Source organism: Nanorana parkeri, unplaced genomic scaffold (genome assembly GCF_000935625.1).
Source record: "Nanorana parkeri isolate BGI_ZX_2015 unplaced genomic scaffold, ASM93562v1 scaffold586, whole genome shotgun sequence".
Classification (NCBI taxonomy): Eukaryota; Metazoa; Chordata; class Amphibia; order Anura; family Dicroglossidae; genus Nanorana; species Nanorana parkeri.
Window position 1 is genome coordinate 868,649 of NW_017306854.1, and position 17,648 is coordinate 886,296.

The 17,648-nt window shown below is 40.9% G+C and overlaps 1 protein-coding gene across 1 annotated transcript in view; it reads left to right on the plus strand.

Annotated features, from left to right (window-relative positions):
• EGLN2 (egl-9 family hypoxia inducible factor 2) overlaps nucleotides 1-16,634 on the plus strand; it is a 28,842-nt gene extending 12,208 nt beyond the window's left edge. The window contains exons 2-5 of the mRNA XM_018562583.1: nucleotides 12,254-12,373; nucleotides 14,610-14,746; nucleotides 15,829-15,896; nucleotides 16,346-16,634. Coding sequence (XP_018418085.1) covers nucleotides 12,254-12,373; nucleotides 14,610-14,746; nucleotides 15,829-15,896; nucleotides 16,346-16,398 — 378 coding nt within the window. The 3' untranslated portion in view covers nucleotides 16,399-16,634. The remainder of the gene's footprint in view (nucleotides 1-12,253; nucleotides 12,374-14,609; nucleotides 14,747-15,828; nucleotides 15,897-16,345) is intronic.
• The last annotated feature ends 1,014 nt before the right edge of the window (nucleotides 16,635-17,648 follow it).

A 17,648-nucleotide genomic window follows, 5' to 3' on the forward strand; every position in this document is an offset into this window, starting at 1 on the left:
AAAATATTATCTTTTTTAATTTAATTTCACTTCTCTTTAATTTTACTTCTTTCCACATCAACATGCAGGCCAGGCTAATCAGCAATAGTGGTAATGGTTGGTCAGGGTTTACATGGTTTGAATCTTAAAATGGTTAAAAAGAAGACATGACTGAAGCTGCTTAGGGGGCCCTTGCAGTAGAATTAAGACAGGGCCAGTTAATTGGATCAGGGCCCCCATTCTCCTGTAAAAAACGCTATATTTTATAATGGCAAACATTTACTAGTAAAGAAAAAAGTACACATTTACCTAGCCCCTGTCTTCTGTATTGCAGGGCATCACGTCACTATCCTCTTCTGGCAAGGTTCATGAGAAACGATGAGTACCCCAATCTCAGGAGAACACACTCCAGCTCAGGGACAGCTGTAAGGACATCTTCTTGTGAGGTTTGGGATCCTCATCGTTTCCAGGATCTAGCCCTGAGGATAGTAACGTTAGCTTGGCCTAGGTGCCACAGGCAGAAGACAGTGGGTAAGGTAAGTAATTACTCGTAACTTTTTTTTTTTTTGGTACATTTCTGCCATCATAAAGTATGGTGATTTTAACATGGAAAGGAGGCCCCCGGCCTGATCAGTGGACCTTGCATTTTACTGCAAGGTCCACTTTGGGCATGGCGCTGCGCTGTTTTTGTTTTGTTTAACCTGTCATTGTCAATTTTGCTGGACAGCTTGGGTTGCGTGTGTAGAGAAAAATATAAAGGCAGTAGGCATGTACAATAATAATAAATAATAATAAATAATAATAATAAAAGATTCAGTCCATCCAAAGATGATATATTAGGTAGAGTTTGAGCCTGGTGGGCTAAGTCAGTGCCTGGCTTATTTCCTTTGCCTTGGATACTCCTACAATGAGGTCTACTTGACATAATTTCTGACTCTGTTAATGTCCACCTGGAAGTTTTGTGAGTTCCTGCCCACATTTGCTTGTTCTGGCTCATTCATTTCCATTCTCCATAATATATAATAAATGACAAATTCAAGAAGAGCATGAGACCCCCTCATATGGGCCACAGAAGGTGTGGAGGTTCAAGGACCCAAGCCCAGAGATCCCACGAAGGAGACCACAAGAGATATAAGAACAAAAAACCATAAGCGCACAACTGATACTTAGTCACTGGAAAAATCCCGGGCTGTGAATTATGGTGTGCAGGCTCTCACTGACAGGGAGAGGACCCTGCAAATTCGAATGGTAAACAGAAACAAACAAAAAAAGAGCGCTACTACCTGATATTGAATGGCATCTATTCATGAGAGAAAGACCAAATATGTGTAACTTACAGTTGGAAGTCCGCAAATGTGTTGAACCAATGACCGGTGTACAGAGGAAGTCCAAAGCCGAATACTGCAGCAGTGGATGGATGAGGGGGCGTTGTGAAGTTTCCTAGCGGCACGCGTGAACGGCTGGCCAGGCCGGGCCACGGCGGCTAAGGGGTGAAGGACCGCGGCGGTTGTGGGACCGCGAGCAGTTCTGGATTTACAAACTAAACTCCCTTTCACCAGTTGGCCTCAACGAGGAAATAGAGATTCACACTATATTATACATTGTGTAGCGTCACCCTTTTCATATGTCATATACCACGGCACTTAATTATTCTATCTGTCTGTTGCATTCCCATTGCTTCTTATAAGAGTGCATTCATATACCGGATACACACACACAGATGCGTTCGCCCATGCGCAAATAGGCAGTTGTTTTTAATTAAATTTTAATATTAATTGTAACACCAATGTTGATTTTGGTATGAACTATTTTCTAGAAGATTCGCATGCTAGTGGCATATACTAGTTCGGAACCTCCATATGCCTAAAATGAACACACTCCTATATTATACTAATACCAAAATCAAGAATGAATTGTTCTTTTAAATTCAATCTCTAGCACCAAAGGTTATGCCATGTAAACTAATTGATCAAGCCCCCCTTTTTTTGAAAACCCCTTCCCCCTCCTTCCCCCCCCCCCCCACTCTGTTTTAAACTGATATATTAAAATCTTTTTAAACTGATGCACCACTGATGTATCAAAATCGTTTTTAATGGTTCTTAATCATTTTTTCAAAATAAAGGATTCCAAATCTGCTTATGTGTTCCCTTACCCCCCACCCCCACTCGTTTTTACATGCATCATGAGGGACATAATCTTTATTGCGAGATAGACCACTGATCCATCCATAGAGAAAGTTAGATCGCTAACAGCACAGCCTCTGCTGTGTCCGCCCCCGGGGGGCGTGTCCCGTCATTCATCTGTCCCTCCCTCTCCTTGAACACTGTTCCATGATTGGCCAATAGCTCACTACTCCCCTCCCATGTGTCAGATTTAAAGTGTGCTGTGCCTCCCGCCACACATCTTTGCCCTAAGACTTGACAAAGAGGTTGTGCCTCGAAACGCGTAGTCATCACGATATAGCGAGCCTGTCTGTGCACAGCGTCCACCCACTCAGACGCCCTGTCGATACTTTGCCTACTGATCTGACTCCACTATACACGCACCGAACACAGCCGCTCGCGGTCCTGGTTCCACAGCCGCCGCGGTCCTTCCCCCCTTAGCCGCCGTGGCCTGGCCAGCCGTGCACGCGTGCCGCTAGGAAACTTCACAGCGCCCCCTCATCCATCCACTGCTGCAGTATTCGGCTTTGGACTTCCTCTGTACACCGGTCATTGGTTCAACACATTTGCGGACTTCCAACTGTAAGTTACACATATTTGGTCTTTCTCTCATGAATAGATGCCATTCAATATCAGGTAGTAGCGCTCTTTTTTTGTTTGTTTCTGTTTACCACAAGAGATATAAGAACATCTTACATGGTAGCATATAACTGCTTTGCCTGGACTTATAAAATACTATCATTACATGTACTAACTATCTGCATGCAGTGTTTTTTGTGGCAGCGGTCCTTTAGGCTTTACACTTCCCAGTCATCACAAATGGTTTTTAAACCTCTGATGTCTCATGCTTATATTAAGCTCTGTGGGGCCATCCTAAGATCTAGTGGTCTGTCCTCAGCATTTCTTGAACTGCTGTTGGTTTGCCTACTGAGAGCTGAATACATTTTCTGGAAGTGGTTGTGTAATCCTCAAGGTTTACAGATCCTAAATATTTCAAGGGACCTGCAGATCCTCCATCTTGTAGAACTAGATTGTCAGGATTCTACGTGACAATGATGACCTCTGAGACTAAGCACGCAGCAGTCACACTGATAGAATTAATTTGTTAAATGCTAAATAGTAAGAGCCACATAATTCAATTTAAAGGGTACGCACGCACTTTTACTCTCACAAGTGTCACATGCTACAGTTTTCCTAATGTGATGTCGATCAAAGGAAGGTGTGGGGCGGAAACATGACAGGTTAAGCTTGCTGTAATCAGTCATGGAAGATAGGGTAAATGTGTAAAAATAACCATTATGGTTTTTATAAGGTGGGGTGATTTTGTGTATATAACTGACAGGTAGTATCAGGTTGATAATACAGAAATCAGTTCATCAGGTCTATGAGTTGCATTTAGTTTGTATTCACACCTTTACAGTAATGCAAAGGTGTTCTGAATAGCACCTCATTGCCCATATATTGCACTATAACACATCACAATGCACACATGTGACAAATGTGTATGTTGTGCTGTGCTGTGTTGTCAAATAAAACGCTGGTGCATTTTCGTGAGTTGAGAGCACATTCCGGGCCCGTTCACACCAGCCTGTGCTCCTCCTAATGCTCATGCTTTGGTCTGCATTGTTGGGAGTGGTGTGATGCATTGTTACAAGACGTCACACTGCTTACCTTATTCTTTAACATTTTATTAAAAGTGACAAAAAACACACTGTACTCAACACACTCATGTATAGTGTATGCACTCATGTATAGTGTATTTACAGTGTGAACAGGACACATAAGGAACAATTGTTTTCTATGTGACCTTGTGTTGAGCCAGCTCAACACACATGGTGTGCACAAGCCCTCCAACTAAATAGGCTGCCTCAACACTAGGAAAGCACATACATTGACACACTCATAGGTGTGAATGGGGCCTCCAAGATGAAACTTTTTCAAGGCTGAAATGTTATAGATGGATATTGATGGCCTATTCTGACTGCTAACTTGTAATAAAAGCTAAAATATCCGTCTAATGAAGACTGACCCTATAGTCCTGTCAAACCTATACCAATAAAAATATGGCATCCACCAATGCTTTGCTGAAGATTCTAGTTGCCTGCCTGTCAAGATGATCTAATGAGTGCAACCCACTGTATTTCTTGGTGTGAGCAGTTGCATAGTACAGAATCAAGTAAAAAGAGGCTGCAAGTTTTTAGAAGCAATGTAAAAATGCTGCTGAATCTGGCTGTAATAGATAATCTAAAACTCAGACAAAAGATTAACTGAATGGACTGACTCAGAAAATACTCAAAAGCATTTGGAATTTGTTGGACCTTTTTCTCTCCAGTTTCTGTGGCTGTCTGTGCCTAAAATATTATATAAAAAAAAGATAGAGGATGAGTGTTGTGCAGCACTGATGAGTCTGACAGTTGTGGCACTGATCACTAAGAGACCTCATCTGTTTGGATAAAAACAGCCATTGGAGTCATATTTTGTTTTCAAATCTGTCTGGTTTGGTTGTGACCCAGCCGACCATTCCAAGCAAGTTGCAGTCCATTGGACAAGCTTGAGAACCGTGTTCACTTATGTTCCTTGGAAGGAAAACTAGGCACCCGCACCTCCTACTTCCTCTTTTCATTTACATAAAGGTGAATTGCTCTGTCAGCATGTGAGAGAAAGGTAGAGGCTGCCATTGTTGAAAATGAGAAGTTGAAGGGGCAGTCTAGAATTCTAGCGCTCTAAAGGGAAAAAAAAACCCCATTCATCACCCCATTGTTGAAATTGCTAGCTGCTTGGTTGTCTCTAGCTTTAATCTTTTGAGACACTGACCAGGCGTGAGCGGGGAGTTAGACATGGCATTTTCCCTTATGGTGAAATGTTCTTAGGGTATTTTCTTTAAGGATTGAATGATTGAATGGTCTTAGGGCATTTTCTCTTAGGATCCTTTATTCCTAGGGTATTTTCTTTTAGGATACAATCTTCCTAGGTAATTTTTCTCAGGATCAAATGTTCTTATTCTCTCTTATAAGCAGTACTGGATGCAACATATTCTGAGAACATTCGATTCTATTTGACAGAGAAATGCATAAAATAACATGTACAATAGTTAACACATTCTAATTACATTAAATTTGACAACATTGAAACAAACATGATTCACCAATTGAATTTTACATAGCTAGGTTATTACAGTTTGTGTGCGTCATTTGAAAACTTGAATGCGAAAAGTTAAAAACTTAGTTGGTAATCTTCCAGGACATTGTTCTGTTTTATAATATGCCTGATATTTGTGCTAAACAAATGTTCCCTCATCTGTACTAGCCGACTTGAAGCCCCGGATAAGCTAGTGGTTGGTTAATGATTACTAGTCAGTGGCAGATACTGAGTCACAGTGACAATTCACACACAGCGGCAATAACCCACGTTCAACTTTTTATGTACTTGACCTTGTTTTTATATACAGGTTACTGGATGAAAACGTTTGATCTTGACCCGAGCAGTGTACAGGGCATGGTGTAGTAATGACTATAACAAACCTAGGATGTGTGTACATAGGTCACCATGTAGTAGAGTGTGTGTGTGTGTGTGTGTGTGTGTGTGTGTGTGTGTGTGTGTGTGTGTGTGTGTGTGTGTGTGTATACCAGCATTGCGTATGTACAGGTCACCAAGAAGTAAAGTGTGTACTGTACCTGTGCTGTGTATGTACAGGTCACAGTCTACCAGAGTGTGTACCAGTCCTGGTTTGTGTATGTACGGGTCACTATGTACCAGAGTGTGCACAAGCTCTAGTCTTTGTATGGTCAAGTCATGGTGCACCGTGGCCTGTACTGTGTATATACAGGTTATAGTATAGTGTACTCAAAATTGCATACCAAACCTAGGCTGTGTATGTATAGGTGAAGGTGTAGTAGAGATTGTGTACCTGTTCTGAGCTGTGTACAGACAGGTCATGGTGTAGTGATATGTGTACCAGACCTGTGCTGTGTTTGCTACACCATAATCTGAACCTATACAGCTCAAGTCCAGCATATCAACTCTACCTCACCATGCCTTGTACAGAGACTGTATAGTACAGCTGGGCTGTATACATACACATCATAGTGCAGTGGACATGTACTAGACCTGGGCTGTATACAGTATGCACAGAAGCAATTGTATTGGAGCTAAACAGTTTTTACATAGGCTGTGTACAAGCAGGAAAATGATCAGATCTCTGGCCTTCATGGGGACATATTAGGATGGAAGTTGTCATTGCTGTCTAGTTTTTAAAGATTCAGGCTCTGGGGGTTCTCATCATTGACCTGGAAAAGTCATGCTACCAGTAAAGTGTCAGCAATCCTGGTCAGAGAATGTTTGTTCCAGGTTAGTTCATCACCAGTACGTGAAATCGAGGATCAGTGTGACAGTCTTGGTGTCTGTAATTTTAAAAACCAAAATCTGCAACGGCAGCTCCAGTATTTCTTCGACATTTCTCTTTAAGAACCCTAAAGAGATAAGATGACCATGATGTTGCGAGGAACACATGATTGTCAGGTTGGACAATGCTCCCTCCCACAATTCTTTCCATGAAATCTTTCCATTCCTAACTTGGCAGAGCTGAGCTATGGATTGTTCTTAAGACTGTGAGCAATAGGAGGACCTCTGACGTCTGTGGACAGTTGAAGCATCCTTCAGCGCTATTCTGAATATCTGTTACTTACACTGGAGAGTTTAGACTGTATAGACCTTATACTTCTTCAGGGTTAGGTACGTTGTGTCTTCTGTAAAGGAATGGGACATTTGCTGTCACCGTATAGAGGACTAAAATAACAAAAGAAATATAATCAAGTCACCAAAGTCATGTTGGCATACCATACAGTATGAAAACTTTGGCTCCTTCCTGCAAGAAACATGCATGCTGAGTGGAAATGAAAGTGAATGTTTATATAAAAGTCTTTGCAAAAGTACATTTTAGGATGAATGAGCCAGTGGCGGCCAGGTAGCTTGGTGCTTGTCTGACTTCAGTGTGGACATCATAGTGTAAACTCCTCTAGGGCAGGGACTGAAGTGTCTCTGCATTTAATATATTTATATATTTGCTGTGTATAGATACTGCAAAAACCTAAAAAAAATGTAAAGGGGGTCCCTTTATTTAATTCTCGCAACTCCACAAATACCCTATCATAGATGAGGCTCTCAGGAACTTTTGCTGTTCTTTACACACAAGGAGCCATCCCAGTGACCATCCCTCCAGCTGTCTAGCAGAAATTCTTTGGACCGTTTGGAGCCAGGGCTCCATCCTTCTTTGGCTGTTTCCGACTCCCCTATGTGTATGAACAATTTAGCTTTGGAATTTCAAACACACATACGCAGAACAGCCGGAAAACAATTCCAAAAATGCCTAAAATGCAGTTCTGTTCTCTGCCTGCCTCCCGTCACAACAGTATGGGTTCTACTAACCCTTCCATTACCAGAGACCTTGATTTCAGAAGCAGTATTTCTAATTAGCAGAAAAGTTTGTTACATTAAAACATAATTTACAAGTAGCTTGAAATGAGAAAGCAATTAATGACAGTTACAGAGGTATAGTAAAAATGTCAGGAAGTTGATGATAGTTGAGATAACATTATTGTGAGGGGCGCTATTTTGCTAAACACAGCAATCATCCTGACCCAGTTGGAGGACAAAGCCGATGGCTGCTGGCAAGGTTGGCAATACACTACTCCATATTCCCTAACAATGCCTGTGAGGGCTGCTAGTGAGATTTGCTTTATTAAATGGATTGAGTTGTGACATCATTTGAGTACTGCGGGCTGCATATAACTTTTAGTATCAGCAAATAAGCATGTATTAATTTCCTTTTTGCTTACCAAGTGAGAACACACCAGTTAAAGTGAACCTGAACTCAAAGTAGTTATTTGTGGCTAACCAATACCCTAAAAATTTACATTTTGACTGGAATTCCTTCTAAAAAAAGAGCAGTGCAGTTCATGGTATGTCAGAGTGCCTAGGCAGCCCTGTACATACAGCCTGAAATCTGTACTTCTGCAGAGTGAGAGCTAAGGCACTGTTGTCTCTGACCGATAATCTCAGGAGATTTGGTGTGAGATTTGGTGTGAGATTTGGTGATGCCACCACTGTGCTGCTCACTGTTCTTCTTGTTGGAGGCTCTGGCATGAGGAATCAAAGCTCTGCCTTTATTAAGATGGTTTCCTCCATAAAGAGACACAGTGCAGAACAAGGCATGGTTAGTCAGTAATGGGGAAAAGATCGGTCGCAGGGAGACCACAGGCAATACTAGTAACTAGTCATTTGCTTTTTTTTGGTGCACATTCCACAGTACAGGTCCTCTTTAACTTGTATCACTTGTTACCTGGAAATATCCCAGTTGCTTGTCTATGGCTGGCCCCAGCCCACTTCAAAATGGCCAATAACTGTTGAAACCTATACTGTATTTTGTTTCATAGCATGTAATACCCAAAAATGTGAACCCAATCACTGTGTGTGTATGTAAGTATGTACAGTATATATACATTCCTCATACGTTGTTCCAATTACCACCAGAACCGATGTGAAGCGCTGTGTTGGTGGTGGGCATTAACTTCCTCCCACACAGCCCAGTTGGCTGTTCCAATTACCAATACAAGGTCTATGACATGGTCAGACAATTATTATTATCACCCAATCAACCTGATAAATGCTTGATCTGGAAACTTTATGTCTGTGACCTTTAATGTGTAGTGCTTTTGCTGTTTAATCAGCTAGTTATAACCACATTTACACAAGTCATTCCATTCACAAAGAATTCTTGTACCAAAATCAGAACAATCATATTCATTTTGATAGGTTGCAATGGCATACGGTATTTTGATCCATCAACTCTGAATAAGCCAAAATCATCATGGAATCCCAAACACAAAATACAATAAGCGTGCACCTAGAACTTTTTTGTCCATGTGGTTGGATCTCATTAATAGAGATGATTCTATAAGTGGAACTCCACTTTGATGTGTACATAGAGAGGGCCTTGTTAATGTACATAATGCAGGAATAAGTAGAATGAACAATGATTGCGTGAGAACATTATTTTATACAATGCCCCCGCCAATGTGTCCATGTCTTGCAGCTTCAGTCTCTCCGTGTTTAGATGAAGGTCTCAGCAGGCAGATACTCATGAGTCACCGGGTCACGGTTCAAATCCAAGCCTCTGACATCGACGTTATCTTTAGCTGCGTAGGTCCTGCAGTTACAGGAAACTGTATATAGCGGCACTACATAATGTGTGTGGGCTGTACAGTTCACTATTAACCCCTGGTATGTCTGCTCTCTCCGCCACTATACTGCTACATGATATATGGAATTCAATCTATCTATAGTTGAAGTTACTATATATCATCTTTTATATTCCTTGGAAATTATATCCACACCCGTTGGGAATGATGAGATATTAATTGTTTGGGATAGAAAATGTGGTCTCAGCTATACATATGTAAGTTATGTATACTTGCTGGTTTTGTGGTGGCCATTTTTATATAGCTCAGTGTTAAAGGCTTACCTAAAAGTTGGCTTAGTCAGCCATGACTGTGTGCAGTAGCTCTGATCATTGTTCCAATCTGTGCTTTTTTACATGGGAAGTTGAATGAAGTTCAGCAGAACCATATTTAGGTTTCTGTATTCAGTCTAACCAAGCATGATTGTTGTGTTCTGGGATCTTTTAATCCCTTTTGCCAGATATATCAAATTTGACGAAGACAAATAGTATGCGTCATGCAATATGAGCTGTAACATGATCATAAAAGATGTAGTCATTAAATGACCAAAGTATCTCCTCCAGTGTTACAAACTAAAAAAATGTGGACACATAAATCTCTGATCTATCCACTGCCAACTGGACCATATGTACAAAAAAGTTATACCCATTTCCGAAAAGTAGGGCTGTGGAAATTAAAGATTAATATCTCGATTAATCGTTAAACTTTTTGATCGATTAAAATTATTTTGAGCGCTAATGAAAACACTCACCTCTCCGCCGGCTTCCGGGAGTCCCGTTGGCGATCCGGTGACGTCACGGACATCGACGTCACCGGACTCCTCCCCCTTCCCCAAGTGGCTCCGTCGGCTAACTAAGGGAAGGGGGGAGGAGTCTGGTGACGTCGATGTCCCCAAGTGGCTCCATCGGATAACGAAGGGAAGGGGGGGAGTCCAGTGACATCGATGTCTGTGACGGCTAACGAAGGGAAGGGGGGAGGAGTCCGGTGACGTCGATGTCCCCCCTTCATTAATCCAAATTAATCGATTTTAAAAGAATTTCGATTAATCGAACACGAGAATTTTAATCATTACCAGCCCTACCGAAAAGCAATGCTTATTTTACGCTCTGAAGATCATTAATACTTATATGCATTACCCTCTTTTTACTGTATGATCCAAAAACTGAAAGCTTGTCTTTTGACAAAACCGGCCCTAGAATGCATAATACCTTGATAAGGATGATGTGAATGGTTCTTTATGCTCTGTAAAGCAGCAGCATTTGTTTTTACTGTATGACTGAGTACAATGAATCGGGAGCTAAAATAATCCTCTTTCCTCTTTTGCTCATTGGCATTGCCCCTTTAAGAATGGCCTCCAAGAATGCAGTGGCCCTGACGGAGGGGTGATTTATCTACAGGATATGGTGAGGGCTCCTAAAGTGGTGACGCAGGTGGAGTCAGAGTTAGGAGAGATTAGGACAATTTCATCTTATAGCCGTCACGAAAACATGAAGCTGGGAAGAGGGCTTTACAGGCTGTGAAAGTGTCTAAATTAGCATAATAGAAAAACCCTTTACATAGCAATCCCTCCACCATGTATGATTAATGCCAGCCACACATGATTCTTTGCAACCTGATTTTTCTATGGTTTGATTGTCCAGTAGTTTATAGTGTGTACCCACAATCCAACACACATTTTGATTGGATTAAATAGAAAATATTCTAACCTTACCAGGAATTTCTCTTTCTGTCCAAGATTGTATTTCATTGTATATTTGTACACACTTAGTGGGATTTTGGTACAGCTCTACCTTAGAGCAAGAATTACTGGAGCAGAGGGTGAATATTGCAGAGGAGACTTTATAGAACCAGATCTGAATATAGTACATCACTTAAAAAAAAAAGACATCCGCCTTACACTATTCTTCAATTGTTTTTTTTAAATATGGTTTCTGGTTTCCTTTTTCAGCGTAAAACTACAGCACATTTGTCAACCACTTTAGCTGGACTTTGTGATCCACACCTAAATAATTTCTCACACCTAAAAACCAATACCAGGGAAACCTTTGGCTAAGCCCCTAAACGTAGCCCCAATCCTTAAAATGAACTTGTGTTTTACCCATGCAACAGCCATAGGTTCAGTTTAAATTTAGCCCAACCAATAGCACAAATTTGCCTTTTGCTCCATCACCACTCCATTCAGATGCTGGGACCAAAAGAAAAACAAAACAGCATTTCTCCCCCTCCCCATGAGAGTGATGGTGCTTAGAGATGGACCACTTTGGGACCCAGTAGTGTGGTTCTGTGGTTGAACAAAGCTCCAGGAGAGCGAAGGTAAGGTGAGTTTGTGCAGCTGACATTAGCCTACCACTAGACCAAGGGTGCACCAGTTTATATGGAATTCAGGACCAGTCTGTCCAATCCAGGAGCCAGTAGAATTGTTTTTTGTTTTTTATAGGAGTCGGCTTTATTGACAACAGGTAGAGAACCTCAAATGGTAGGCACCAGCTGTGTACTTTCAGGCTTATTGGCTACATGGCTCCTGGTATCTGTCCATCCTGCTCTAAACCCAACCTAACTTCTTAATCCTATGCTTGAACCTAACCATTATTACCCCAAGACACATAAGCAGTTGAATTGTTACACCAATACTAGTGCTAGAATACAACATATGCACAATGTTCTCTTTCCTTTTCTCTGATACTTCCTGCTAACTCCTTTGATTAGGTTCCTTCTCTTCCGTATATAATTTTTGTATATGTATTTTTCATTCTTTGTGTATTTTGGAATGTGTCAAGTTTTACACATCTAGTATATTCGTGACTAATAGTAATAAAAGTATTTCAGTACAGTAAGTAAACACACTATATATTAATGGTCTTTGTTTTTGTCTTCTAGGCAATGGTGGCTTGTTACCCTGGGAATGGGATGGGATATGTACGGCACGTGGACAACCCAAACAGAGATGGACGCTGCTTAACTTGCATATACTACCTAAATCAAAACTGGGACACAAAGGTAGGGCTTAATAATGCTTATACAGGGTCATTGACTAACTAAACATCACACGAATCGTGTCTCAATAAGGGTCCACTTTAGCTGGCCAATGTAGTACAATACAGTTCCATTTATTGTTTTGAGAACTAAGCTCAGATGGCCATGCAAATTGAATTCTAATCTCTATAAATAGTGTGTAGCTGCCAAAATGGTCAGTTTAAGTCAGTTGCTAAATATTAACTTGGTTAAGGCATGAATGGAATTTAGAGCAAAAGTGATATGACCTCTGAAGTAGCTCGTATGTTTACATTGCTTACTGAAAAAACTAGAGCAGTATTTGGGATGTTGTGGAACCAAATCAACACAGGAGAACTGATATTATCAGGAGATATTATCAGGAGATCTGATATTAGAGCACAGTCACTAGAATTCAGGGAAATCTGTCTCGCTGTAGTGCAACAAATGGTGGAACTTGCAACAGATTCTTGTACATGTCAGTAAGAAGAATGTGAACCTGTCGCAACTCTGACCGAACTGTTGCAAACATCTCTTCTGCAAAGTGGTGGAGTTTTAGACAGAGAAGCAAATTGGAGAAGTTGGGAGAGTAATATAGAATAAGAATTGTATCAAATATCAGTTCCAGAGAAACTTGAAGACAAAGTATAACTAACAATTTACTCCAACATGGAAGAGCTCTTACTTTCCTTCGTATTCCTGATCACCATCCTGATCTCTGTCGCAACAATAGCATCATAGCAAATAAGTACTACTTGAATTTGTCACACGCCGTGATGCTAACAGTACAAATGTAATAGGGTTTTCATGGACTTGGTGCAAGGATTTTGACTACCTACAGAAATATGTCACAAATGCCTTGTTAAACTGTTCCCAGTGTATCCAACACAATTCTAAAAACATGATCTCAAGTTTTGCTCATTATTGTTATCTGACAACAGCTACATAGCAACCTAAACAAAAGTACTTGAATGTAGGACGATTCCTGTTGGCTCATTCCTGCAGATGATCGCAGTAGCTGTTTTATATGACGTAAGGCACTAATTGGCAACAAGCTGATCCTGCCCTACATAGAGCTTCATAAGTGGAAAATGATGAAATAAACATTTTTAGAAAAGCTGTATGTTTTGTTCTGTAGACCATCTATATTTTCAGCAAAGTTGTATACACAGCATTGATACAGTGGTAGTTTTTTTGTACAAACGTTCATACGAACGAACGTTCCCCAATGAAAATTACATTCTCTATAAGAATGTTCCATCCTACTCCCTCGATTCTTTTCGCCACTATGGTTGAAATCATTCGTCACTTTGATTCCATTAACTGTAAGAAGATCAAACGAACATTCTGAAAACAATTCTCACCATGAATACTCAGCTTTGGCGTGCAATAAAACAAAGCAACCAGTAAGTCAAAGTAGACCTGGGAGCATAAAGTCTAACTAGTGGCATTACTGGGTTACAGGTTGCTTTGCATTGGTAAATAAGTAATGTTAATTATTTGATGACGATGATCAGCATGTTACAGAGAAGACAAGTGAAACACCATTTTAAAATATTACTTTTGTACTTTGAGTGCAACTTATCGTTTGCCTGAAAGTGCTCCTATTCTTCAAAAGTGCACTTATTCTTTTTGCATACTCTTCCCCCTCCCTAGGTTCCTACTTACTATCTGGCAACCGTATCCTACCTGCATTCATTTTCATCCCATGCCAAAGTAGTATCACTGCTGGCACAGATGTCTATGGGCTTGTCAACCACCCGGGACAGGGAGGTAGATGAACCTTATATAACTCTATGGGTCTTTACTGCACAGAGGAGGGGGCAAAAAGTATAAGGGCACTTATTCAGGATAAGTAGGCACTTCAGGCATGACATAGTTTGTGCGTACTTGTTATGGGTCAGTGGGTCAGTGACTTCAAAGGTATCAAGACCCACCATAGCAGCCAGACAGCTAACATTTTCAAAAGTAGGTCAGCCTACATACTTGGCTCATGATAGGTAGGTTTCCTTTAATCAGCATTGTAAACAGACTACCGTGTCTAAGCTTCACCAAATGGAGTTAAATACAGCAGTGTGTATTGGGATTACATTCACAATGAGAATAAGATAAAATGACCCACAGCAAGTATATCCAGATGCAGAGGTTTGGCCACCACTCACCAGTGTGCATTCCCTGTAAAAATAGATTGCTAGTTAAAATAAAGACTGACCAAGTCACATTTTCCTCTTTCCCTTTTTAGGTTCATGGGGGGCTTCTACAAATCTTCCCAGAAGGCCGATCAGTTGTAGCCAATATTGAGCCAATGTTTGACCGTCTATTGATATTCTGGTCTGATCGGCGGAATCCTCATGAAGTAAAACCAGCCTATGCCATGCGGTGAGTATCTCTACATATATATATATATTTATATCTATATATATATAGATATATATATATATATATCTATATATATATAGATATATATATATATATATCTATATATATATAGATATATATATATATATATCTATATATATATAGATATATATATATATATATCTATATATATATAGATATATATATATATATAATGTGTACCTATAGTACAGTATGTGTCTGTAGTCATGCTTGCATAGAGCTATAGCTTTTTTTTTTTTGCAGTTTTTGTACCATTGGGGACATTTCCCTTCACTTCCTGTCCTAGAGACACAAAAGAAAGTTACAGGAAATCTCCCAAAATTAAGGGATTTTCTCTCTTAGACAGTTGCCTCCAGAACTAGCATTTCCATTGGAAGATTTCCACTCCCCTCTTGTTCTGGGGACGAATCTAAAAATTTTAATTTCCCCTCACTTTTGTTCTAGATGACAATGGTCACTGGTACAAATAGAGGGGTGAATCTTCCAAATGGGGAGACAAACAGCAGTAAAACTTGGCAGAGGGTCTAACCCTTCCCCATTATGTCCCAAACTATAAAAAAGGTACAAAGAACACACGGTAAAGTATATCTAAACCCAAAAACAACGATGTGATATATTGCAGTCCTTAGATGTAGTAGCTGCATTGTTTTTTTTTAATAGGCTAAGTAAATTTTTTTGCATGTACAGAAGAATACAGAAAATTGATCTTAATAGAAATCCTGTGTCCTTGTAACTTCATGTGTACTGAATTGAAATTGTAAACCACAATTTTTTGTGAATTAGAGAACACCTCTTCTCTGTTACCTAGATGAGAAGAGGGGAAGGTTTGTAGTCCAAATCAGGAGAGCAGCCTAGGGTGACAACGCTTATCCTCCCTCCATTGTTACAGGGTAGTGAGTGAGCGTTGTCACCCTAGAATAGGAACTGTTTTACTGGCTGGATCACCAGGTGAAAATAAAGAAAAACAAATCCAACCGCCATATCTAAGGACTAAGCAGCAATAGGTGACATTTTGTGCCTGTGTGTATATTGACACGCATGCTTTTCTTCTCCTTCCGCAGGTATGCAATTACTGTCTGGTATTTCGATGCAAAAGAACGATCAGAGGCCAAAGATAAATACAGATTAGGTGAGGAGAGAGCTTTTCAGTCGCCCTGTAAAATCATAGGTTGAAAAGAAATCTTTGCTTCTAACTGGCAGTTGTACCGTCCTAAAGAAGGGAAAGTGTACCATTGTCAGTAGGACAGGAAGTTTTTCCATTTTTCGGGGAAATGTTGCATCATCTGTCATTGTCTGAAAGAAGAACAATGTCTTCTTTCTTTAACTCCTTAACAATTTTTTTTACAACCTTTAAATGAAGAAGGAAGTTTTGTCTCTGCTACTTGCCAGTTATGATCTTGTGTTTTAGACCTAGAAGCATTAAACGGACAAACCGATTGGTTGTAAACAGTTATTTTAGGCTTATTTATGTGGCCATAATGTATTCTTCCCCATTCTTTAAGCAATTAACTTTTTGTTTTCTGAAAATTGGGTGAGTTTTCAGGGTTTAACCCTCTCTCTTTGTGTCTCCTCTTCTAGCCAGTGGACAGAAAGGAATTCAGGTTCCTGTCTCAAATGGCGGCACCGTGTGACGGGGTCCAGCAAATCTCCTAGCGGTCATTCTGTGGGGGCCTCTGTGGAATCGAAGCTGCTATCACCCTTCCAAGGGCTGAACGCCGGTTGTCAGGCACAACGGAGGAACCTACCCGCGGCTGTGGAGATCTCATCTTCTTACTGCCATTTATTAGATTTGCCCGCTTGGCCTATAAGGATTTTCTTGAAATGTGAATAGGACATGCAGATGGGGTCGCATCCTGCAGAACATTGCTTGGGGTGGGGAAGGGGGTTGGGGAGTGCATCTGGTATCTGAAGACTGTTTAAGAATTATTGAATGTTCACCAAAACAGTGCACAAGTTGCTGGGGCCGGAAGGAAGTCATGAAGGGTCTCCCCAGAATTTGTATGTGCTTGTCCTGGCCTGTTGCCTATGAGGATGGTTATACAAGGGCATAGGAAAAGGAATCAGATGTGGGATATTCTAAAAGAGGAGTGGGCTGGGGAAACAGAAGATATCGGAGACAGGGTAGAGACAGAATTGTGAACAAAGTGACAACATACAACATAGATGACAATACAGAGGACAAGGAGGGACTATACCCAACGAAGTCATCTCGTGGAGTTATCTCTTTGCCCAACGAAGTACTGATGGGGTGGTCATAATAATCTGGCCACTCAGTGTGTATATATATAGATATAGATATATATATCTATATCTATATCTATAAAATTAGGGATGCACCAATACCGATATTTCGGTACCGAGTACGAGTACCAATATTTTTTTTCTGATACTCGCCGATACCGAGTACCGGAAGTCCCATTCAGGAAGTCAGGCGGCGTGTAATGACTCGCCACCTGGCTTCCTGAATAGCCAGGAAGCGTTTAAAGACTCGCCACCTGGCTTCCCGATGAGCAAGGAAGTCGTCCCCGTGCTTCTCGTCACTATGTGACGAGAAAGCATGGAGCCGGCTTGCTGGCCAATCATGGAAGCCGAGCGCCGTGTAATGATGCTGTGCCCGGCTTCCTGTTTGGCTAGGAAGCACGCTCCATTCTCCCACGTTATGAGGTGATGAGGGAGCATGAAGCCAGCTTCCCGACCAATCAGGAAGCCGGGCAGGGCATCATTACACACAAGCCGGCTCCATGCTCTCTCGTCACAAATCATTACACACTGCCCGGCTTCCTGACACAGGAAGTATCGGGCTAGACATCGGAGAATTTGGGCGAGTACAAGTACTCACCCAAATACTCGGTATCGGTGCATTCCTAATATATATATACAC